The following is a 26,722-nucleotide window of genomic DNA, read 5'->3' as shown; positions in this document are numbered from 1 at the left end:
AATGTGGCCTAGAAACTGTGTTGAGGCCTGGATGGCATTTGGCAGTGAAGATGGATGTGGGTGAAGATGGTATATGAACGTTGATAGTTGTCTAGGCATAAGACATTTCTCAGGGAACACTTGCCATTTAAAGACGGGCTTAAGTGGGCATTTCTTCAAAAAAGATGTAGAATGGTCAATAGGCATGTGATAAGGTAGCCAACATCACTAATCCTCAGGGGAATGCAGGTCAAAACCACAGGTAGAAATCATCTCACTGCAACTTGGATGGGCTGGTTGAATCTGAATTACCTCTTTAAACAGACATTTTGTGTTGATCTTGTTGAGAACCCTACTGGGAATGTAACAGTGCTACAGCCACTCTTTTTTATTTTATTTTCATTTATTCAGTTGCTTATTTGGGGTTTTCAAGGTGAAGTCTCAGTGTAGCTTAGGCTGACCTGGAGTTCACCATGTAGTCTCGGGTGGCCTCGAACTCACAGTGATGGCGATCCTCCTACCTCTGCCTCCTCAGTGCTGGGGTTAAAGGTATGCACCACCCTGCCCGCCTGCAGATGCTCCTTTGTAGCATGTGTCTATGTGTGTGCTGTGGGGAGTGCACATGGGCTCACGTGTGTGCATGCATATGTACTTGTGTGTGAAGGCTTCGGGCTGATGTTTGTCACCCTTTGTTACCCTCCCCTTGTTCACCGAGGCAAGGTCTCTCATGTGAACCCTGAGCACACTGCTTTGCCTGCTCCAGCTAGCCGCCCCCATCTCTGCCTCTGGATTATTGGGCTTGCAAAATACTTTATCTTACATCAAGCCATCTCTCTAGCCCTCCTGTAGCTATTAGCTATATCTTTTCTTTTCTTTTCTTTTCTTTTCTTTTCTTTTCTTTTCTTTTCTTTTCTTTTCTTTTCTTTTCTTTTCTTTCCTTTCCTTTCCTTTCCTTTCCTTTCCTTTCCTTTCCTTTCCTTTCCTTTCCTTTCCTTTCCCCTTTCTTTCTTTCTTTCTTTCTTTCTTTCTTTCTTTCTTTCTTTCTTTCTTTCTTTCTTTCTTTCCTTTTTTTGGCTATTAGCTGCTTTTTTCCCCTCCTGTTTTGTTTATTTAAAATTGCCTTTTGTTTGTCTATTCTTTTTTTCCCAAGGTAGCGTCTCACTCTAGCCCAGGCTGGCCTGGAACTCACTCTGTAATCCCAGACTGGCCTAGAACAGTGCTCCTCCTAATTCTGCCTTCCTCCTTAGTACCAGAATTAACAGCATGACCCAAGCCAGGCTTAATGCAATTTAAAACAGAAACACCACCACGTTGTCTAGTTATCCTCTTCTGTACAATCATCCAAAAGAACTGAAATTAGGTCCCTCAAATAGCCGTTTGAACTCCCATGCCACTCACCCTGGCATTATTCACAGGTGTGGGACAATCTAAATGTGCTTCTGAATACAAGGAAACACGGAATATGCACGCAGCCCAATATTACTCACCCTTGAAACAAAAGGAAATCCTATTGTTTGTGACAGGATCAAATGTCGTTTGGATGATCTTTGAGGAGATTATGCAAAGTGAAATAAACCAACAACCCAAGGATGAACACTGCATGACATCACTTACATTAGGTCCATAAATTAGCCAAACATGCAAACACATATAGCAAAATCAAAGTTGCCAGGGCCTGGGTGGTTGGAATGACAGAGAGTTAGATGTGGCTGTATAGTGTTGTGTGTGCCTGTAATTAACAATAAACATTATACCACACACTAAAAAAAAATTATTACAGGGTAGATCTCATGTTGAGTGTTCTTATCAAAATAATAAAGTAAATATATCTCTGTCAAGGAAAAATGAGAGGATTATTTGAAATATAAGTCTGACAGTATTAGCTCAGAAAGATTAGAAATAAACAGAATAATATATAAGTCGATGACAACGAGAAAAGAAAGGAGTGTACTAGAGAGAGCCTGGAAATGGAGAGCAGACACTGTGAAGTGAAGACGGTAGAGCTTAGGCATTCATGTTGGATAAAAGCGAGAGGAAGCTGTGAGCTGTGGGAAAGTGGGAGTCACACTGACTTCTCAGTGTTAATTAAGGCTCCTCAGAATCACTGTTATGTTCAGGCCTCTGAGCGCTGTGTAAGCACAGTTACCACTTAGAAGCCAGGATGTTCATAATCAGATTTTCAAATTAGCTACACTGCATGGGGACCAATATCTTCAAAAGCAGAAGGAAGGAGCTACAGGCTTTCTCAGAGACACTTCTATATGGCATTGGAGATACTCTAATGGACAATATTGTTTGAAAGATATGTTCTAAAACATCAGCAGAATCACTAATATAAAATCCGTAATGAGGTTCCATAGCCCATCTAATTCACCTTGCTCTAATGTGTAGGGAGTCAGAACGATTCTAGCATCACTTGATTGTTTAATATCTCCATGACTTGTTTTCCAGATGGGACAGAGTGTAAAATCACAGGAACTTACTTATTCAAACTCTTTTTTTTTTTCTTTTTCCAGTACTAGGGATTGAACTCAGGGCCTTGGATATGCTAGGCAAGTACTTTACCATTAAGGTATACCCCTAGCTCTTTGGAATTTTATTTATTTATTTATTTGTGTGTGGGAGAAAAGAGAGGGAGAGAGAGAGAAAACTACTCGCACTGGGGCCTCTTGCCAGTGCAAATGAACTCCGATGCATGCGCCACGATAAACATCTGCTTCCTGTGAGTTCTGGGGAATCTAACTAGCGGGCTTTGGAAACAAGCACCTTTAATGGCTGGACAATGTCCCCCAGCCCTTCACCATTTTTTTTTTTTCGAGGTAGGGTCTCACTTTGTAGTCTTAGGGTAGTCTTGAACTCACAACAACCCTCCTACCTCTGCCTCCCAAGTGCTGGGATTAAAGGTGTGCACCACCACACCCAGCTCCCTTCACATTTTTTTTTTTTTTTTATTTTGGATGGCATTGCTAAGTTGCCCACTCTGACTATGCTCATGTGATCCCTTAACCTCAACCTCCCGATTCCCATGCTTGGCACATTCAGATTCTCAGATAGAACAGAATTTCCACTTAGATAAAAGCACTGACTTTTTCCTCATAGGTCCCATTCTACAAAAAGTAAGTGTACAATTTTATATCTTGTCATTTAGAGGGAGCCAAAAACACAGTGTAATCCTAATTAAATAAATTCTTAGAAAAAAAGATTACAGGGCAATTCATATAATCTAAAGTTTGATTAATTGCAAGCTAAAATAAATTTCTCTATATTTGATTTTCATTTAGAACCATAAATGGCTGTAAGAATCACTACAAATTAAACAAATGATGTAAAAATTTTGAAACAATTAAAATTCTTTTTGTTCGTTTACTTGTTTTACGAGGTAGGGCCTCATTTTAACTCAGGCTGATCTGGAATTCAATACATAGTCTCAGGGTGGTCTTGAACTTTGGCCGTCCTCCTACCTCTGCCCCTCAAGTTCTGGGTTTAAAGGCATGTGCCACCATACCTGGCTTAAAATTCTAGTTTGAAAATGCTTTTTTATTTATTTTCAAAGAGAAAGGGAGACAGGGAGAAATAGGGCATCCCCCAGGGTAGACATACCCCAGAAGCGGGCTCTTCTCTGTGCATCTGGCTTTACTTGGGTACTGTGGAATTGAACCTGGGCCTTTAGGATCCACAAGCAAACACATAAACTGCTGAACCATCTCTCTAACCCCTAAAAATTTCATTTTGTGTTCTTTTCACACATTCTGTAGTAAGTTAGCAAATTCACAAGTAAATTTGTTAGATTTATAAGCTTGTACAGTTTGGAAAAGTTTGATGTCTTATTATATTTAATTGTTGACTTGTCCTATGGCCTCCTCTCCAGCTGTAGGGACCACCTTTGTATATGGTGTTTGCCCACAGAACGATTTCCACTCATTGTTTCTTTTTTTATTTCAATAGACATACCAGATTTCAGTTATTAATGTTATGAGCCAGTGTTCCTTTTCAAAACTCCAACATACTTACTAGTCGGAAGGACAGCACACTACTAGGAAGAATCGTCCCCTGACTTCCTGCACACACGTCACACACGTCACACACGTCAGCTTTGACAGATGTCTAAGCCTGGCCCAGCATGTCCATTCAGACATGATTGCATTTTAGGTCTATGAGATGCTCCTGAAGCTTCTCAGAAGGTAAAGCCATCTTCCTCTGAGTGTGTTGGCTGACAAGGAGATGGTCAACTGCATCAGCAGTCCTTTCGGCTGCCCAGGCTGTGGATGTGTATGGACCTTCTCAGCAGCCACTCCTGTCCAATGGGCTTTCCACAATGCTTGGCATTCATTGTTGCCTGCAGTTTTTTGGGGGGAGGGAGGGGTGTAGTATGTGGTGTGTGTGTGTGAGTGTATGATGCATGGACATGTATGCAGATGCACATGCTGTGATGCACAAACGCGCAGAAGCCAGACGAGAACGCTGGGCACCCTCTGCTTGCTTTCTTCCGCCGTATTTCCTCGAGACAAGGTACCTCACAAGTCTGGAGCTTGCTGCTTTTGGCTGACGAGTGAGCCCTAGTGACCCTTCTGTCTCCTCCCTGGGGTCACACAGGCATGTGTGGTCACGCCCTTTTTACATGAGGGGACTGGGAATCAAACTCAGGACCTTCTGCTTCCTCAGCAAGGACTGTTACCCCCTGAACCACGCCCCCAGACCTTGCCTCCATTGATCAATATCATCTTTTGATATTTCTCCTTCTTGTCCAGACTTTTGCCCTATGAAATCAAGTAATACTAAATTATCATGTTTCCATTTTGTACATTGGAAATAATACTTTGGTGTCTCCCCTGCTGTTTCCCTGTTGCTTGATTTTCTGTTATGCCTGTCTTTACTTACGACAGGAATAATTAAAAAATTATAAGTATGTGATATGAATGTAAGGTTTAAGGGAAGAGCTTCGTCTACCAAACTCCAATAGTGAAATACACAATAGCAAATGCAAATTATCATTATAACTACTTTTTTCATTATAAATGTTATAGGTTATGTTAAGTATGGCATTGTTGTAAACATGATGAAAAATATAGAAAAAATCTTGTGCTGTTTACTAAAACACAAGAGAGAAGGTAAAATCTGGGTTTACTGTTTTGAAACTTTTTCACAGTAACTGTAGCAATGTTATTTTTTTTGTATTTAAATTGTTTTAATTGTTTAACAGCCTCTGTTATGTGGATGCTATCTAAAATAGTAAATAATGAATAAAAGCTGCTAGCACTGTCAGTTTGATATCACACCTACAATTAGCATTAGCCTATTTACAATAGGTTTAATTGTTATAAGTAATTATACACTTTATACACACAGAAGTGCATATGTTAGAGACATCATACGCATATTTCATTACACAATGGGTATTCACATTGTATTAATGGATCACATTCATGTGAATTACTGGTTTGTCTGTTTGGTTTCTTAATGACATTTGACAAAAAGTAAGGAAGCCTAGCAGGTACAAGCAGAGGAAGTCCGCATTGCTCCGGCCTATCACTATGCTAAGTGCATGAGAAATTAATCTGCTTGCAAACTCACCACTGCCACAGTTACAAAAAGGCTACAAAAGTTACACACAGTGGTAAGCCTTATTTTTCACACAGCGGGATTTGCTCGGAGAGGTCTCTCCATAGATGCTGAGGGATATGGCTCTGAGATCAAGTGGAACATCAGCGCCACAGCTCTGCTCAGGGGGCAGCATCCACTGGGGTTGGACCTTGTCACACTGGTTCAGAATTTAGAAAGATGAGTGGGGGAGATGAGGTGAAAAAGAATCCTTTTTCTTTTCTTATTCTTCTCTGGCTCTTCCTTAGAAAATCTGAGATAATTTTATTACCAGCCCTTCTCTTCTTTATAAATGACATTATGGTAGAATATGTCATGCATGCATAATCACAAAAAAATGTGTAGGCCAGGACTTTGTTGTGCCTAATCTTTGTGTTTCTTGAACAATCAATGAGCTCTTGCAAGAGCATATTTTACTTCAGGATAAAATGGAAATATGCTAAACACAATAACTTCAAACATGATATAATTTCAATTTTCTTTCTTTGGGGCTGGAGAGATGGCTTAGTGGTTAAGGCACTTGCCTGCAAAGCCAAAGAACCCAGGTTCAGTTGCCAGTACCCATGTAAAGCCAGATGCACAAGGTGGCACATGCATCTGAAGTTCATTTGCGGTGGCTAGAAGCCCTGCTATGCCCATTCATGTCCTCCCTCCTTCTATCTCTCTCAAATAAGTAAATAAAATATAAAATAAAAATAATCAATTTTTTTCTTAGGTCACTGTACTTATGAAAAGTAAATGCATAAGATGTGTCCATATGTGTGTGTTTGTGGATTTAGTATTTTTCATGTCCATATTTTTTAAAAATGTATTTTATTTATTTACTTGACAGAGATTGAGATTGAGAGAGAGATAGACAGAGGGACAGAGAGAGCAAGAACGGGCATGCCAGGGCCTCTAGCCACTGTAAACCGACTCCAGATGCATGCATCACCTTGTGCATCTGGCTTACATGGGTCCTGGGGAAGCAAACCTAGGTCCCTAGGCGTCACAGGCAAGTACCTTAACCACTAATCCATCTCTTTGGCCCCCATGCCCATAGTTTTATATCCTCTGGTATTCTCAACTTCCTATTTCACTCTCATGTGTATATACATATACACACATACATACGTGATGTTAAATAATTTTGAAGAAGAAATAAGCAACCAGCAAACACAAATATATGCCGAAGGCTTTCCTGTCCCTCTTGAATTAATTCAGATAAATTCCTTTTTCTAATATTCTAAGCATCCTGTAGTTATCTCACCATCCCATGAGCATACTGTTGTCACGATTTGGATTCTTATACTCATCTTCTACCTCAGTGCAGACTTATATAAGCTCCTTTGCTTTACACTCTAAGCAGGGGAATCCAACCTTTTGACCTTGCAACATGATGCTGTTGTCTCCAAATGAGTTGGGTCTGTCCAACAATATGTGAAAGCAATCCATAGTTATCTCATAACAGCATGAGTGACTATCACCATGGCCTGGCTTCTTATCTGTGCTCTCGACTTCATGATTCTCAGACTTTATCAGGCATCAGACTCACATAGAGGATGAGTTCACACCTAGATGTCTAGATCCAGTCCCCAGGAATTCTGACTCAGTAGTCCTCGTTGGGGCCAATCCTTGACTTATTTTGTAAATTCCCAGATGATTTCAGTCTACCAATTCAAGGACTTTGACTTCAGACCCCTTCTTTCCTTCATAGTTTCATTTTGAAGTGAATTGCAATACTCTATACCAACTTGATTAAAAGAAAATTTGAAGTTTCAGATGAAGAGTGTTGAAAGTAACTGTGTTTTCACTCTTTACAATAAAGCTCCCCACAATTTTAGATGGATTTAGGAGTGGAGAGGAAACAGCTCCTACCCATTGTTCGCCCTTAGGCTTCTAATGCATCCAGATTACATCAGGGGTTCTTGCACTTGAGAGAGGGATGAAAGAGAACCCCAAGTCCATGTTAAAGACTGTCACAGGAGGGCTGGGGATGCAGTGCAGTTGTAGAGGAACTTGTTGGCCTGCACAGAGCCCTGGAGTTACTCCAACACACTGGGGATGGCGGTGCACGCCTGTAAACCAGCACTCAAGATCATCCCTAGTTACACAGAGGCAGCCTGCTATGCATGATACCTTGTCTCAAAAAAAAAAAAAAAAAAAAAAAAAAGACTGACACAGAAAGCTTGCTGAGGCTGCTACAGAGGCATTTTAATTTCTGACTGAATAAATTAGAGACTAGTGTTTAAATTTATCTATGTCTGAGGGCAATTGCAGAAGATTTGAAATAAATGCATAACTACTCTGCAAAACTTCAATGCAGTAATTGGAAATAGACAGAATGTTCAAACTGTAGTAAATTTGCAGATGGAATTCATGATTGGGAGCAGCCATCACTGTTCCCAAGGCCCTTCCGCTCACACAGTGTTCCCTTCAGTTTGCGTTAATATATAGAGTATCTAAATGGAATACGCACAACAGTTCTAGAAATGAGCCCTCATTGTGTGAGAGTGGCTTTTCTGTTTTGTTTTGATTTTGACAGAGGAGAAATTTTATATTACCAAACACAATAAATCCATCAGCTGTTAAAGGAACTTTCTTGTAAATCCTAAAAGCCTAGGTTTGATTCTCAAGTACCCACATAATGCCAGATGCACACAAAACAGCCCATGTGTCTGGAATTTGTTTGCTGTGGCAAAACCCTGGTGCACCTATACTCACTCTTTGCTTTTCCTTATTCTGTCTCTCTATCTCAAATATATAAGTAAGTAAGTAAATAAATAAATAAATAAAATACTTAGAAATAAAGAAATCGCCAGGCGTGGCGTCACATGCCTTTAATCCCAGCACTCGGGAGGCAGAGATAGGAGGATCACCATGAGTTCAAGGCCCCCCTGAGACTACATAGCAAGTTCCAGGTCAGTCTGGACTAGAGTGAGACCCTACCTCAAAAAACTTGAAAAACCAATAAATAAATAAATAAAAATAAAAATAAAGAAATTCATCAAAGGATGCATATACTTCAATAAGTATCCTTGAACACATACTATTCTTTCTATATTTTATTTACTTGCATGGAGAGAGAGAGACAGAGAATGGACACGTCAGGGCCTCTGGACACTGCAAGCGAACTCCAGGTGCATGTGCCACTTAATCACACCCAGGTCATTGGGCTTTGGAGGCAATCATCTTAACCTCTGAGTCATCTCTTCAGCCCCATGCTATTCTGTTTTATTTTATTTTTCTTTTTTTGTTATTGTTTGCAAGCAGGGAGAAACAGACACAGAGAGAATGAGCATGCCAGGGCCTCTTGCCACTGCAAAGGAACTCCAGACACATTTATCCCTTGTAATTGTGGCTTTACATGGGTACTGGGGATTTGAACCTGAGCCATCATGCTTGTAAGCAGATGCCTTAACTCCTGAGCCATCTTCCCATCCCCAAATACATACTCTTCCTAAATTAAGAATTTAACTCTATGTAATTATTTTTTATTAAATATTTTACACTCTGGGTATGATTGGGTATTTATCAAACTTAGAAACTACCAAAGATAAACACTGTTCAGTATAAACAATCTAATAGTATGTAAAATACAGACGTATCATGCATCTATTTTTTCTTTTCCTTTTTTTTTTTTTTTTTTTTGATTTTTCAGGGAGGATCTCACTCTAGCTCAGGCTGACCTGGAATTTACTATGTAGTCTCAGGATGGTCTTGAACTCACAGCGACCCTCCTACCTCTGCCTCCCCTGCATGCATCTACTTTTGCTTGACGTTTTCTGAGATTATGTAATTCCTGATTGATATTCAAGTCCACTTCAATGTAGTTTTGGAAGCAAATAAATATTTGATATTCTCTGTTTCTTTCTACAGGAGTAAGTTGAACACATGGCTTGCAGAATACATGTGGCTTCAAAATTCACAATGACCTGTTTTGACAGATTAGCAAGTGATTAATCAATGTACTAGGTTGAGGTCATATGAAATAAGTTAACAGCCAAGATAATCTGTATTATTTACGACACTGACATTCCATTTCTGGAAAGATTGTGTCTCAATTTAGGAACAATTAAGAAAAAAAAAGACATGTCTTGAAAATATATAAAGCTATCTACAATACTTTCAGTTCATTTTTATGTCTTGTTTATATCTGTATCTTCAATGTTTTCATACATTCAAAACAAAAACCATGATAAATGTTGACAGACAAAAAACATGATAAATGTTAAAATGATAGTAAACACTTATAACATTAAAATATCTTGTTAAAAATATTTTTCTGGGCTGGAGAGATGGCTTAGCATTTGCCTGCAAAGCCAAAGGACCTCAGTTTAATTCCTCAGGACCCATGTAAGTCAGATGTACAAGGTGGCACAGGCATCTGGAGTTTGTTTGCAGTGGCTAGAGGCCCTGGCATACCCATTCTCTCTCTCTCACTCTCTATCTGTGTCTGCCTCTCCATCTCTCAATCTCCAAATAAATAAATAATTTTTTTAAAAATGTTTTTATTTTCTTGGAGAAATCTTTTCCCTATAAAATAAAGAAGCATGGGATATATCTGAATTTTTGTTGTTGTTGTTGTTGTTACTGAAGACTGCAACGAATAAAACCATTAATTTCAAGGAAGAAATGAGTTCTAAAATGTTATATGGTGCTAGGAATGCATTCACTTGCAATGCATGTCTCATTTCCCTGTGTTATGATAACTTTCCCCAAGCTTAAACATTTTATGCAGAGCCAAAAAAAGACCTAAAAGCAAGAGTTTATGACTGCATTAAGGACTTGTCCAACTACCAAAATTCTTCACATCTGTGACTCCTACTAAATCAGCTGTCATTCGGTCTGTTATTTATTTATTTATTTTATTTTTTGTGAGATAGTCTCATGTAGCCCAGATTGGCCTTGAACTCACTGGGTAGCTGAGGATGACTTCGGATTTTTATGTAATCCAGGCTGTCCTTGAGCTCAGCAATCCTTCTACTTCAGCCCCCTGAATGCTGGAATTATCAGCATGAACCTGTAAGTCATAGCCTGGCTATGGCTTTGGGTTTCTGATCTTCCTGCATCCACCTCCCAATGTGCCTTACAGGGCAGAGGTGTGCACCACAGGCTGAATTTAGCTGCTATCAGAGTAAAGGGCGCTACTCCTTCCTGCGAGACTCAGCAAAGTAGAGACAAAAACATAAGGAACCCAAAAAATTGTTAATTTTCTCAAGTGTTACATGCTTTCTTACACTCTTTGTTGGAAGGGAATAAATTATTTATCCTCTTAATTTTCTGTATCTTCTGTTGATCTTCCTTTGTGAATCGAAGAGTCCTCTAAAGCACAAAGAAAGTCATAAAAGAGGCTTCAAATTCTTCACTGTCTCCTCTTATTAAACCCTTTCCGTATGAATCTCCTAGGTTTGCGGGGCCATTCTACTTCTCCTCTCCGTAGGATTCCTCCTCCCTCTCTGCTACAGCACAGGTGGCCATTCTACACTGTTCTCCATTCCTTTACCTTCTCACCCTACAGGTTTTCCATGGGAGAACTCCACAATCAGCCCTGATATTCTTTTCAAAAAATTATCTTATTTATTTATTTATGAGAGAGAGATTGAGAGAGAGAGGGAGGGAGAACATGGCCTCTAGTCACTGCAAACCAACTACAGAAGCATCACCTTGTGCATCTACCTGGCTCATGTGGGGTTCTGGGGAATCAAACCTGGTTTCTTAGGCTCCAAAGGCAAGTGCCTCAACTGCTAAGCCATCTCTCCAGCCCAGACCTGATAGTCTTAAGACCTGCTACTCTTCATCTAAAGTGGAGCTAGCTCTTTGGGGTTTCAGCCTTTTATATTGACTTGTCTCCTACCTATCTGTCTTTGAATGTTTATCTTAGGACTGTCAAGTTCAAACCTGGATTTATCTTTCTTCTTTTAAATGTGCATTTTAATGCTTTCTCCCAATAATAAATGGTAGTATAACCCACCTAGTTTCTAACCCAGAAATTTGAGAGCAGATACATATGTAATTTATCAAGTCTTCCTTCACTTATTTTAAAAATATTTAAAAAACCCATCTATGTCTTTTCATGCTCAAAGCTGTTGTCCCTCCTCTCTCGCAGCCAGCTACAGGCTTGTGGTGGCTGTCCATTGGCTTCACACTTGTCCCCACAATCTGTTTGCCTATAACAGCACAATTTACCATCTAAAACAGTCTCCCCCCTCCTTAAAATCCTGTTGAACTTCTTTTCTCTTGTCATTCTAATTGTTCTGCATGATACTTTTTGAGGTTAGGTCATCCCTGACCCCCATGGTTAGCTAGCCTCATTGAGGTCCCTTTATACCACCAGTTCCTTATCTCCAGGGGATAATGCATGACTTCTTTCTTTATTAATACTTTATTTATTTACTTATGAGAAAGAGACAGAGAGAAAGAGAGAATGGGCACACCAGGGCCTCTAGCCACTGCATAGGAACTACAGACACAAGTGCCCCCTTGTGCATCTGGCTTACGTGGGTCGTGGGGAATCGAACCCCAGGTCCTTAGGCTTCGCAGGCAAATGCAACAACTGCTAAGCCATTCCTCCAGCCCTGACAACTTCTTTTGAATAAGCAGATAGCTCTTTTCTATAGACTTATTCCAGCTTCTACTTTGGATTTGTCTCTAGTAATGATCTTCATCGGAATAAAGAAAACTTGTTTTGGTCTTCCAGATGAGATGTGTTCCTAGCTTTTCTGCAGATTTTTGCATTAGTGTGTATAGTGTGTGAAGTGTGTATATGCCACATGCTCGGGTGTGTAAATGTGTGTGCCCTACGTGCACATGTGTGAAGGCCAGAGGATGACATTGGGCATCCTCTTTATCACTCCTCAGCCTTGTGTCCTTGAGCCAGTCTCTCACTGAGCCTAGACCTCACTGTTTGGTGATGAGACTGGATGACCAGTGAGCCCCAGAAAAATCCTTTTATTTCTGTTCTCTTTAGCACTGGGGTTGTAGGCATGCATGGCCATTTAGAGATTTTTACATGAGTGCTATCAAACTCAGGTCTCCCTCACACTTGCACAGCAAATGATCTCACACACTAAGACATCTCCCCAGCCCTAGAATTTTATTTATTTTTTGAGGCAGAGTCATATTTGGACCAGGATGTCCTTAAACTTGTATAGGTGAGGATGAGTTTAAACTCCTGATCTGCCCCTCTCCACCTCCCAAGTGCGGGGACCATAGGTGTGCAGCACCGTGCTCAGTTCTGTTTACGGATTTTTACAAACATCCATCTGATCAAATATTTGTCCTACCAAGTAGAATCTAAGTTGATAAAACCTGAGATCATTTAGACTTTTCCATAGCATTTCCAGCTTCTAGAACATTGCCTTCACACAAAGCAAATCCTTAGTACGTATTTATTTAATGTATAAGTGGATGAATAAATTAGTACCTAGTTTGATGACACCAGGTTATGAAAGTCTATTTGAAACATAATTCTCTTAGGAGTTCAGGTATGATACCCCAAAATTATCTACATTAATATTATAAATGGCCATGTTATGTCAAAAAGCATGAACTTGTTGCTCTTGAAAAAGTTCCTTTGAACTGGAGAGTGGTTAAAGACACTTGCTTGCAAAGCCCGACAGCCTGGGTTTGATTCCCTGATACTCACGTAAAGACAGATGCACAAAGTGTTACAAGCATTTGTTTGCAGTGGCAAGAAGCCCTGGTATGCTTTCTCTCTCTCTCTCTCTCTCTCTCTCTCTCTCTCTCTCTCTCTCTCTCTTTCTCTCTCTCTCTTTCCTTTCTCTCTTTCTGATGCCTGTCCTTTTCTCTTTCAAATAAATAAATGAATAGTCTTAAAATATTCTTTTTTCTACAAATTTAAGCTTTAGGAAATTTTTCTTTCCATTGCCTACAATTTCATGAGTGAACAAAAAAAATAAATATTAAGAAATTCTCCCAATTTTTTCTCACACTTCTTTCTTGATAAACATGAGAATATTCACAACATGTATAAAAGCTACAACATAGTATTAGAAAGTATATTCTCAAAATCTAGTCAGCCTGAGTTAGAGAGAATATTATCAAAAGTTTATTACTCATCTTTGCATCTTTTCAACTTTCGAGAAACAGTGGACACATTATGGCATTCCCTGCTGGCTTTACGGGGACTCACCCAGTTGTCACTATTGTCTCCTGTTTGTGCACATCTCTGGTTATGAAATCACTCTCAAAAGTTCTGTTTGAGTAATTCAAGAATTGCTCCCAGTATTGCAGAGGGCAGAAAACAGATATAATATAAGACCCCTACCTTCAAAGAAAGGGAAGAAAGAATAAATACATGTGAATAGGGTAATTGAGCATTGGCTATATGGTGGTCATGACAAGGAATTGAAAAAAGGAAAAGATAACTGTGGAACATTTTAGCTGGGAAACGCTTCAGGAAGGAGAATGAAAGGAAGCTGAGTGTGCAAGTGTGCCTCAGCCTGAGTGTTTGGAGAGGAAGAAAGCCAGCAGGAGGAGTTGCCCTTCACTTCATGGTGATGTGACTGAGCATTTGTTCTATCTTATTTATTTTATTTTTTTGTTTCTGTTCTCCCTGCTCATAATTATTTTTCATTTTTGGTACAGATATTGCTCTTTTAGCTATTGGCATGCTCTTTCCCCAACTTATATGATTCTAGAGGAGTTACTGATAGCTGTATTTTCACACTTAAAAAATTATTTATTTATTTATTTGTAAGCAAGGCAGCAGGGAGGGGCTGTGTGGAGAGAATGGTGCACCAGGGCCTCCAGCCACCTCAAAGGAACCTCAGACGCATGCATCACTGCATCTAGTTTTATGTGGGTCCTGGAAAATTGAACCCAGGTTATTAGGCCTTGCAGGCAAGTGCCTTAACCACTCCAGCCCAGATAACTGTATTCTGAATCTAGCCTTTTTACCCAAAAATGTTGCCCAAGTATAATGCTCCATGCCCCTGGGGTTACTGATTCAAGGATGTGTATGACCCAGGACAAGTGAATTTTATTCATTCTGGGAATTGACACTGAATAAATAATAATAATTTGAGTAAAATAATACTAATGACAAAAATGAATAATAAATGCACATTGAATTAGTTCCATGCTCAATGTTCAAGTACTTGGAAACATTTCTCTATTTGGCCACTGTTGATAAAATGTCAGCCTGAAGCTGTGTCTATTCATACTGTCTCTTCCCTTAACTCCATCCTGTTTGTGGCTTAAAAAAGTGACAGTGGACTAGGAAAGAGAGTGACCACCACAGCGTTTGGGTATCTGGAGCCATGAAAACCATTCTGAATACCCGGATGTACTATTGCTGTAGTTACCATATATTTCTATTCTTTTTATTTTTGAGACAAAAGTCTTGCTGTGTAGCCCAGACTGGTTTTGAACTCAGGATCGCTCTGCCTTCAGCCTCCTGTGTATTGGTATTGCCTGCATCTTCCATTATATCTATCTTAACACATCTTTTCTTGCTTAAGCTTACTTAAAATTACTCTTTTTTTTGGTTAATTGTAATCTGATACAGAAATCCTAACACAAACAGGCAGTAGAATAGGATAGCTTGCCTCACACATGAAAGTCCCTAGGTTTGATCCCTAAGAGAAAATAGAAGTAGTCTAATGGGTGGAGATGGGAGGAGAGGTAATGCGATGTGACGTGAGAGAGAAAATGTACAGAAGGGCCAGAATGGAACAGTAGGAATGAAAAAGATGGCAGGGATCAGAAGCAATTTCTGGAGAAGGCAATGCCATGACTCACTGGAGATTGGACACATCCTGGGTAGAGGAATTAGGAGTTAAAAAGTAGACTCAGGAAATTTGTGGGCTTAGGGAATGAGATGGAGATCATTGAGAAGAGGAAGTGGTTTTATTGGTAGCAACAGCCAAACCATGACAACCAGTTTCCTAGTAAAGATGGGACCGGCTATCTGATGGTCTTAGTGACAAGCCCATTCTATACAGGCACGGCCTTGGGAGGTGTAGGAATGTGACTCTGGGTCAGTAGTCAAAGAATATGATCTAAAACTATGAGCATCTAAAATTTAGCTTCTCCATCTCATCCTTTTGCTTTCATTTCTACCTTTCTTTCTATGTAAAGCCTGGAGAAGAATATAGCATGGACCCATGCTCCCCAAGATCTGGCCTCTTGGTCAGAAGCATTGAAGTCATCCAGAAATATTTTAGAAATCCAACCAAACTCATGAGTTGAATATCAGAGTGTAGGAATTCTAGGGTAACCAGAGTTCTATATTTTAACAAATGCTCTACTTGACGTTGATGCCCATTAAGGTTTTAGAACCACAGGGGTAGAGAATTGTTCATGCCCTACAGCAGACAAGGCAACCCTGCACTGAGTGTACCAATTGCTTAGGAAAATATAATGACATTGAATTTCTTCCTTCATAAACCATAAGGTAAGCATGTGCTACCTGTTAAGTATTATTCTAGATGTTCTAGATATGTCAGCAAGAAAAAGACAGTTAATCACAGAATTGCTTGCATTTTAACAAATAAAAACTTTGTCACATGTTTTCTCTCATATACAGAACCTAGGCTCAATAACATATACATACACATACCACATATTATGAAAGCAAAAGCCAAACTATGTCAGGTGAGAAAGGGGACCAGAAGAGTGGTTCAGGGGGGGATGGGAGGTGAATAAGAGAAAGCACAGTGACATATGTGTCTGAAGATACCTTAGTAAGGCCTATTATTTAGTATGCTAACTAAAAAATCAACAAAAATAAAATACACACTCAACAATGAATCGAAACAGTAAAAAAAAAAAAAAGGAAAAAAGATTATGGTCTGGTAATGAATACTGAATGCCTTGAATGAGCAAGGAGGTATCCCAAAGAAATGACATTTAAACTGAGAAAGAATGACGAGGAGTGAGTCTGGCGAGGTATAGAAGGATCGGAGTGTTGTTAATGCAGGTAATGAGAAGAGAGCTGGACACATTGGAAGCAGAGTGACATGAGGTCATAGTTAGTGGCGGGAATAAAGGCTGGAGTGATGCTGCTGAGGCAGACATCACACAAAGGACTTAGAACTCACGCTACCGACTGTGAGCTTTCCATGGAGGGAGCTTGAGAGACCTCTGAAAAGCTTCAGGGAGCGGCTCATGTGATCCCATTCACGTTCTTTTTAAAAACTACATTTTTTTTTTTTCCCTATAGAAAGGTTTTTCCAGTTCACACTGACTATGGCTGCAGTAACCTGGTGATTTGGTTCACAAGTTGGCTAAGAGAAACACTTGCTCAGAAGAAGCCTGTGGCAAGGCTGTGAAAGAGGATGTAATGTCCACGCGGGGCGACGGGCCAGGAGCCGAGGAGGAAGCGGGCGGGAGCTTCTGCTTTGCGGTCCTGGCGGAGACGGACCCCGCCTGCCTGTGCGGGTCTGCACCAGCAGGCAGCAAGTGCCTGGGCAGCGGGCTGCTGCTCATCCCACGGTCCTGATCCCTCCCTACACGGGATCTGAGTTCCATCTGGACACTCCTCTCTACACAGGCTGCCTCGCAGAACTTGGACGTGTCTCCCCGGCATCACCTGTCTGAAGTGGTTCTCAAATCTCGGTATTCTCCTGGCCTCAAGAAGATCTCCCACGCCTAATAGATGTTTCCCTGTATTTATGCATTGCAACAGGCTAATGCGGTTATTTGGAAATGTGCTATGTATACTTCATTGATGGTTCTTGATGAATTATATTGAGCTACCTCTGCCTGCTCTCCTGAGTTTCAATAGCATGTCACCCTGACTGTCGGGCTGATGTCACTGGAGTGTCACAGGCATCACGGAGAGCCTGCCTGTAATTGAACACACCACGCCTTTCCATGTCGACTGCCCTCTCTTCCTCTCTTGCATTTGCCAACAACATGAATATCTTCTGGTTACCAGGTTCTGAGTTTGGCCTGATTCTCGACTCCTTTGTATTGTACTCTCACCAATTCCAACCCTTAGATGGCGTCTGTTCACTTGGCAGAATGCCTGCATGCCACTTGTTCTTCCTGTCTATTGCCCTTTTGCATGGCATCCTACGTATCTCACAGTGGGGTACTTTGCCCAGACCTTGTCAGCACAACCTCAGAGACATGGTTGGTTTCTCTTTCACTGTGGCATCAAGTCTACTTTATTTAGCAAAAGATTTATGTCTACTATTGTTATTACTTGCATTGGAATATTTTATTTTATTTTTAAGTAGGGTCTCACTCTTGCCCAGGCTAATCTGGAATTCACTATGTCATCTCAGGCTTGCCTTGAACTGAAAAAAATATATATAATTTTTTTATTTTTCTGCACATGTATGTATGTGTGCATATTTGTGCATGGTCACACTAAGCTCTCTTGCCACTGCAAATGAATACCAGACACATGTGATGCTTTTTGTTCCTGGCTTTACCTGGGTGCTGGAGACTTGAACCTGAGCTAACAGGCTTTGCAAACAAGCACCTTTAATGGCTTAGCCATCTCCCCAGCCCCTCCTTTCATTATTCTTCAAAAGAGCATCGTGAGCTAGGGAGATGGCGCATCAGGTAGGAGGCTCGTGCCACACAGACATGAGGGCCTGACAGGACTTGATTCGCTGTAAATTTGATTCCCAGCACCTACATGAAAAGCTGGGCGTGGCCAGGCCTGTCTGCAAACCCAGTGCCCTGGAGAACAGGAACACAGAATTGCTGGAGCTTGCTGGTCACCCGGCTGACTGCAAATAGCAGCTCTGGCTCAGGGAGAGACCCTGTTCAAGGAAACAGGCAGATAAACAATGGAGGAGAACACCTGGCGATCTCTCCTGCTCTCCACACAGATGAACACAGGGCATGTATATCTGCACACATGTGTGCATACGCCACACACACATTATGCTACCCATATCGTACACACATGCATGCACACAAAGGAAAAAGAGCCCTTTTTTTTTTTTAAATAGACAATTGTGAACATTCTCTGATATAGGATGGTCAAAGACAGAAAAGTCCCATTGCTAGCCATCAGATTTTAAAGCAAAAGGCCTGAAGTTCAACAGGTTCATTGAGGCCATTTGGAAATGAAGATTTGTAGAACAGAGTTAAATAACTTGGAATGATACTATATTTTCTTCCAAATGCCTTAAAATTGTTATTAACCTACATGAGCTATCCACCTTGGCTACACAAACTCACAACATCCGAAGCAAACAGTGTCTGTCTATCACCTTTGTCAGACCTAAAGGTATTTCTCATGACTTGGGTGTCAGGAATGCCACCCATGCCATCTATGCCAATCGAAGCTTTACTTAGCTTTGGGTCCATGCCTTCTTAGGGGATTTCTGCATCATACCTATAGTGGGCAAGTTTTCTTTCTTTGAATTTTTGCAGTATTCCTGCTCTTACTGTCCTACCTCAAGCTTTTGTCTTTTGAGGTATGCATTCAATTTCTCCCACCTAGATAACAGATCACTTAAAGCCTCTCACTACCTTTTTAACTTGCAGTCTCCAGTATAATATTCTGCCCATAGCAGCCATGTAGTTAGCATACTTCGATGGCAAGACACAGCAGGAAATAATACTTCAGGTCTGTTGGTTTCACTGTCGTTTGCAGAGGTCTAAGTTAAACATTTTGCCTTTGGAACTGTTCCTTCGGAGCAGCGCTTGTAATGTGGGACCACGGGTCACTGTAATTTTAACTGTAAGCATTGTATTTTTCTCCAATTACCGTGAAGTTTAAAGGCTATTTGGATGTCTTTGATTAAATAATGTTGGAAGTAGATTTGGGAGATGACAACAGTTGGTTGCAAGGTGAGGTCACTTCTTTTAAGTTTATTCCAGAAATCATTTAAGCTAGCAGAAAAACCACATATAAACCCTATATGAAAGATTGTAAAAATGTACACGTATATATAAATCAAATGGTGTCACTTCACTTTTCAGCTCTTTCAAGTGCTCTGGCATGTTCTAAGGCCCTGTGTGGGTTGAGCTGTTCCACTTCTACACATAGCTCTCCACCCCCCACTTCCCTCAGTCACCACACCCTGGCCACAGCAACAGGTTTTCAGTTCCCGGGGCCACTGCACCCTTCCCTCCCACGTTTCGTGGGAATGGAGGCATCCCATGGATGGTCTTCCTGCCTCTTTCCTTCACCAGTCGCTGCCATCCTCTGAGTCTCCCCTTGCTATCACTTCCCAAGGAGCCCTTCATGAGTTCCCAGAGTAAGTTAGGTCCTATGTTATATACTCTTAGTATATATTAACTCTGAAATGTTTGTTTTGTGTCTGTGTTCCCCTTTGGACTATAAAGTCTGTCATGTTGGAAACTATCCAGATTCTTTACACTGCATTTTCAACGCCTTGAGTAAATCTTGATGCATAACCAGGTACTTGAATGAATGAATCACCGAACATTTTGTGAGTAATTGTCTTACAAAACTTCCAGAGAACAACTCATTCTAATATTGTTCACACCTAGACCTTACTTTTTGCTTTGGGCCTGAAAGGACATAGACTGCATCATCTAGGTCACGCAATTCACATGAAGCATGTATAAAATATATAAAGTGACTCCCTCTAAAACAAAAACCAAACAACCAAACAACCAAACACTGTCCAACAAAAGTCCCCAATCTCTTCCAAACAGAATTCAAACAACTTAAATAATTGTGTATAGTGTTGAAAAATTTAAATATTATTTTTTAAATTTGCTATTTTTGTGTTTACTATCATGGGTAGTCCTCTAGTTCTTTTTAACATTAAGTAATCTTTAAAAGTAGGTTTTAGGGTTAAAAAGTACAAAAAACCAAAACAACAACAACAAAAAAACAAAACCCAGTCTCCTTGCTGTGACATGTACACTTGTACAGTTGTGAGCACATGATTACCAGGAAAGCAAGTGTGGTCCCCAGGCCTGCAGGCTCTAGTTCTCACGGGGTCATGTCTGTGACCCGTGTCCCTGTCCTATCCATCTTTGGTTACCGTGCTGAGTCAGACTATTGAAGAGCAAATTAAAGCCAACATCAGAGGATTATATATATATATTTTTTTCTAATGCAAAAATATGACCTTAAAAATCCCAGTCTTTGACTATTTTTGACAGGATGTTGACAATTCACCAAATCTGCACTGCGAAACCATTCCACACGCTCTCACTCCCAGTTCCTTCACCGTCCTGGCCTTTGCTAGGATAAGAACAAGACTCAATTGTCATGTCAATGCCTTCCCCAGAATGTCATAACTTACGTGAGAGGAAAGGAAGAAGAAATGTACCCATGAATACTTATAAATTATTCCCATACTTATCTCTTTTTCTTTCACTTTACCACCTGATGTGCAGTCAAAGACCAGAATGGACAAACGTTTTGGCTGAAGGAAGTTCACAAACACACACCGAGTCCGCAGCAGGAAGAACTAGAGGGGAGCTATGGAGTCTTGCCCTGTAGCCACTGACCTGCACACTTCTAAATGATCAGACCCATCGCTGCAGGCCGCAGGGAGCTCCCGAGGCGAGGTACTTCTCTGTGTGCCATCCACCAACCTGCTCCCTTCTGTGGCTGCCAGTATCTCGGCGCTCGAGTCTGTCTCGGAACACCTTTCCTTGGCTGCTTCGTTTTGCCTGAGAGTATGCGGGGGCTGGGATCCTCCACGACAGCATCTGCTTTTGCTCCTCTGGTGGCTCCTGAAAGGTCTCTTCACCTCTAGGGATGCCCCCGGCGGCACGGCAGGACTGCATTCTTGGTACCTTACCACCTTCCCTCGGCAGACGTTTAAAGCACAGCTTTCGCATTCCGTCGCCTCTTGCTGGTTTTCGCCTTTGGCTCCCAGGTGGGCCAGTTCGATTCTACTAGTGGAAGGCCCCTCCAGGCTCCCACATGGCCTATTGTTACTCCTCCTTCTCCGTGACAGTCTGAACTTAACCTGCGCTCGCTTTTTTGCCTGAATCCAATGACTCTCGTCGGTGGAAGATGACTCCGAGGAATCTGGGCAAAGTTCCCTCCATCTGGGGCTGGAAATCTGCAGGTGAAAATCATCTCTTCTGCCCTTTGCTTGCTCTTCTGCATGCTCGTATCTCTCAGAGGCCTTTCTCCTCCTCCTAGGCTTCTGTTTCACTGCCTTCTTACCAGACTCCTTCCTAGCAGGGCTCAGCACCACGACAGGGGTGCAGTGCTCAAAGGCATCTTCTGACATGGCATGCAAGATGGCAGATCTAGACCAAGTAGCAGGCAAAGGATGGGAATGGAGAGGAAAGTCATGGAAAAACAGAGAGACAGAGAAAGAGAAAGAGAGAGAGAGAATGATGAACACGACAGCATGGCGAGAAGTTTGGTAAAAAAAATGATTAACTGGAGAAAAACTTGAGCCAGCACAAAAACTGTCCATGGATAATGTAAAGCAGAAGCCAGAGCCACACAGCCTGGGAACAGGCAACAAGCACGCGGACCACTCGTCTAAGGAACATCAAATAGGAGTATTTGCTCAGCACTTACCTGCAGATGTCCTGAGTGGATGGACAGACAGATAACCTCGACTGGCTCCTGGGGGCTGTTCCTGTTGTTGGACTGCTTGCCTGGAGAAACAAGTTAGATAGTTTGGCATCTTGATTAAGGTAGTACATAGTGGATATCTTGCTTTTTTTCCACATATTTAAAAAATTGCAACAAACGTGGCCAGTCATGTTGCTCACGGCACAGCTCCCAGCACATAGGAAGTTAGAGGGCTCGCTTTGCAAAAGTAAAACTTGTTTGAGGAACTTGGAACAGCTGATATGCTTCTACTGGTCTGCTCTTGCTTCATTTGTGAGAGAAGAAGATGATTCTACAAGTTTCTATTCTATTTACTATCATCACCGGGGTGGGAAGAGCACTGGCGGGAAGAACCTATGAAATAAAACCCCAAATTGCCATGACTTGGTAATAAGCTGGCCTATGCAAGTAATGAAACAGCCTTGGATTGCCAGATGCTGCTCCTCAGTTAGCCTCAAGGTTTCATGAATATATTTGGAAAACTTTCATAATATTTAAAAGCCCATAGTTTCAGTGACTATTTTTTATTTTTATTTTTAGACAACAGAATCAATTTAAGTTGAAGTCACACAGCCAGTTAGAAACCCATGATTATTGATTCACTTAAAATTCTATGCATCACAGCATGCTATTCTTTATGTTTTTACCTTCATGACATAGCAAGCTTGAGGTTGAGGGTCTGAATGAAACAAGGACTGAAGACATGACAGTTAAGGTGCTTACCTGCAAAGCCTAAGAACCAGGTTCTATTCCCCAGTACCCACATAATCCAAATGCACAAGGTGGCACATGCATCTGGCATCCATTTGCAGTGGATATAGAGGCCTTGGCATGCCCACATTCTCTCTCTTTCTCTCTCAAATAAATACAATATTTTTAAAAACATTATTGACACAAAGTTGACTAGATTTCATTATATTCCTTTGTTTTTCCGAGGTAAGGTCCCCCTCTAGCTCAGGCTGACCTGGAATTCACTATGTAGTCACAGGGTGGCCTCGAACTCATGGCAATACTCCTACGTCTGCCTCCCTGGTGCTGGGATTAAAAGGCATGTACCATTACACCCGCCATATTCCTCCTTTTGAAGCACAACATTTTTTTCCACTCTATGTGACTTGTTCAGACTTTTGTGTTTAAATTAATTCAGAGAAAGAAGATAGATTAAAAGCTAGGATGGGGGCTGGAGAGATGGCTTAGCGGTTAAGCGCTTGCCTGTGAAGCCTAAGGACCCCGGTTCGAGGCTCGGTTCCCCAGGTCCCACGTTAGCCAGATGCACAAGGGGGCGCACATGTCTGGAGTTCGTTTGCAGAGGCTGGAAGCCCTGGCGCGCCCATTCTCTCTCTCTCCCTCTATCTGTCTCTCTCCCTGTGTCTGTTGCTCTCAAATAAATAAATAATGAACAAAAAATAAATAAATAAATAAATAAAAAGCTAGGATGGGTTGGTGATTTTCCGTGGTTTGGGGATGTGGCCTTATCTACCATCTTTAATACTTACGTTAATTTTATAAGTGCAAAGTAATTATTACATTTAGAGTTTTAGAAATTACATGTCAGTTGTCCTGTCCTTTTGCTATGTGTATCTGGTTGTGCACACGTGCAATTTGTAGGTGAGTGGTGCACGTGAGTGTGTGGGTGTGCTGGCACGCGAGTGCGTGGGCGTGCTTGCACGCGAGTGCCTGGGCGCGCTTGCACGCGAGTGTGTGGGTGTGCTTGCAGGTGTGTGAGCATGGGCGTAGAGGCCAGAGGTCTATGTTTAGTAAGCTCCTCAATTGCTTTTTACCTTATTTTTCTTTATAAATTTATTTTAATTATTTATTTGAATGATAGTAAAATAGTCAGAGAGAGAGAGAGAGAGTGAGTGAGAAAGAATGGGCATGCCAGGACCTCTAGCCACTCCAGGTGAACTCTAAACCCATGTGCCGCTTTGTACATCTGGCTTTATGTGGGTACTAGGGGATTGAACCTGGGTCCTTAGGCTCTGAAGCCAAGTACCTTAATGGCTAAGCCATTTCTCCAGCCCCCTCCACCTTATTTTTTGAGACATGATCTCTCAGAGATCCCCATGAGGCTAAACTAGCTCCCTAGCAAGCCCTAGGGATCCTTCTGTCTCTACCTCTCCAGCACTGGGATCACAGGTGCTCACCAATATACCTGGCTTTTAAATATTTTATTTTTATTTATTCATTTATTTGAGAGAGAGAGAGAGAGGAAGAGAGAGAATTGGAGTGCCAGGGCCTCCAGACACTGCAAAGCAACTCTAGATGCTTGCATCCCCTTGTGCATCTGGCTAACATAGGTCCTGAGGAATTGAACCAGGGTCCTTTGGTTTTGCAGGCAAATGCCTTAACCACTAAGCCATCCCTCCAGCCCCAATGCCCAGCTTTTATATGGTTGCTGGAGATCTGAACTCAGGTCCCCATGCTTGCATGGCAGGTACTTTGCCAACTGAGCCATCTTTCTAGACCTGCCAGTCATTATTTAAAACTGTTTCCAAATATTCAATGAACACAATAAGCATATGTAGTAAATGCTATCTTAATTCTATGCTGCAGCTGAGGAAACTGAGATGGTCTCACAAACAGGGGGAAGAGTGAAGATGTGGCTCTTTTCTCCAATCCACCAGCAATACAGTGTCTCTTCCTCTGAACCAAAGGACTTAAGAAACTAAAGGACTGAAGTGGTCAAAGTTTGTCTCTGCATAGAGGGAATTTTGTCACTAGAAAAATAATGCTAAGAATGGAAACCTTGCATATTCTACCAGTTCTGAAAACTCCATATTATATAAAATGGGAATTGTCCCAGACTGATGATTATGGGAAACTGATTCCAACTCAAGAGGTAAGGAAACAATTATACGAGTAGGTATAGTCAAATGAAAAATGCTCCCTTGAAGATTAAACATGTCCACATACTGATGTCTGTGTCTGTCTCTCTCTTTCTCTCTCTCTGTTTTCTTGTCCCTGTTCCTCATCCTCTCTCTGTCCTTGACCCTTTCTTTTTCCCTGTTTTGTTTTTGATTGTTTTTGTCTTTTTGTTTGTTTTTGACACAGGGTTTCCTGTAGCTTAAGCTGGCACTGAATTTGATATGTACTTTGGAATGACCTTGAACTCTAGGATTATAGGAGTAGACTTCTAATCTCTGCATCATGTGGGGGTCTCATTATATGACACAAGGGATGTTACATATGCAATTGTTAAGGATTTTGTTGTGGGGAGACTTTGCCTAATTAGCTTGGAAGGTTCAATGTAATCGTGAGGATCCTCATGGGGCCACAATAGGATTAGGGTCAGGTGGAAGAAATGAAGGACAGGAGTAGAGGCCACACAGGGGAAGAGATGTGCACTGATGACTGGAAAGTTGAAGGGATGGGGCTGAGCCAAGGAGGACAAGTGCCTGGATGTGCTGGAACAAGTAGGAGAGTGGGCTCTTCCCTAGACCGTACAGGAAAACAGCCCTGCTGACCATACCTGTAGTTTAGTCCAGCGGGGTCCTTGTTTGACTTTTGTCCGCTAGACTGCCATGATAACAAATTTCTGTTGTTTAAACTTGACAAGTGTGTGGTAATCTTGCAGCGCTCATTAAAAAAGGTATAATGAAGGAGATGCTTCAGCAGCATTGGAAGGCAGACAGTAGTTATTCAAGAAGAGATTTAGGGCTGGAGAGATGACTTAGTGGTTAAGCGCTTGCCTGTGAAGCTTAGGGACCCCCGTTCAAGGCTCAGTTCCCCAGAACCCACGTTAGCCAGATGCACAAGGGGGCACACGTTTGTTAGCACTGGCTGGAGGCCCTGGTGCGCCCATTCTCTCTTTCTCTCTCCATCTGTCTCTTACTCTCTGTCTGTTGCTCTCAAATAAATTAATTTTTTTTTTAAAAAAAAGAAGAGATTTAAAAATTTCCAAGAGGAGGAAACTGCTCACAGGATGGCACCCTGAACACTTTCCCATAGCCTGATGTATGTATATAAACGTCCAGCTAACGAGTTTCTGTTTTTTTTTTCTATCAGATGAAAAGGGGTGCATTTGGGGTGGTATGAACATAAACCTGTTTCTTCTCTATTGTCTCTTGAGCATTGTAGATTTTGTTCTTTGAATATCATTTTTAGGTTTACAACACCAGTTCATTTTCAGTGGCCTTCACATCTGCATCAAAACACCTTCCAAGGTTTTCTATTTCCATAATAACTTGATCTCCATGCCCTCTAAACAGGCACACAGACAATATTTTTGAAACATAAGATTTCCTTTTCTTTAAGCAGTAAAGGCAGTAAATTTTCGTCGAGTTGTGTATCGTAGTCCTCAAATGCCCACGGAGACTAGCAGGGAGCTCTGCATTTAGTAGGCACCAAGGAAACATCGCTTTGACACATTTCCTTAAAGAATCGATGCAGAGGGATATAGCTTAGTGGTAGAGTACCAGCCTAGCATATGTGAAGCCTGAGTTCAGTCCCTAGTAATGCAGAACAGAAAAACAATCACAGGCACATAGGTCAAACACACTTCAGGGCTGAGGATGCGGCTCAGCGGGATCCAGCGCCTGGTGCTGAAGCCGGGCGGCCTTTCAGGATACCAACCGCCGATTTCAACTTCCCACAGCGCACATAACAACCTGGGGGTGGCCATGCACATCTGTGACTCCAGTCTGTCCGGGAGGGGAACAGGGACTGGAGAAC

The 26,722-nt window shown here is 41.5% G+C and overlaps 1 protein-coding gene across 2 annotated transcripts in view; it reads right to left on the bottom strand.

Moving 5' to 3' along the window:
- Marchf1 (membrane associated ring-CH-type finger 1) overlaps nucleotides 1-26,722 on the bottom strand; it is a 394,778-nt gene that overhangs the window by 48,969 nt on the left and 319,087 nt on the right. Inside the window, exons 4-5 of one of the 2 annotated variants that reach the window (XM_045131784.1) lie at nucleotides 22,016-22,095; nucleotides 20,980-21,735 (exon numbers count right to left, since the gene is read on the bottom strand). In XM_045131784.1, coding sequence (XP_044987719.1) covers nucleotides 20,980-21,735; nucleotides 22,016-22,095 — 836 coding nt within the window. The remainder of the gene's footprint in view (nucleotides 1-20,979; nucleotides 21,736-22,015; nucleotides 22,096-26,722) is intronic. The other variant, XM_045131785.1, reaches the window with a different exon arrangement.

Source organism: Jaculus jaculus, chromosome 12, assembly GCF_020740685.1.
Source record: "Jaculus jaculus isolate mJacJac1 chromosome 12, mJacJac1.mat.Y.cur, whole genome shotgun sequence".
Taxonomy (NCBI): Eukaryota; Metazoa; Chordata; class Mammalia; order Rodentia; family Dipodidae; genus Jaculus; species Jaculus jaculus.
This window is presented reverse-complemented; position numbering and strand designations above follow the sequence as displayed.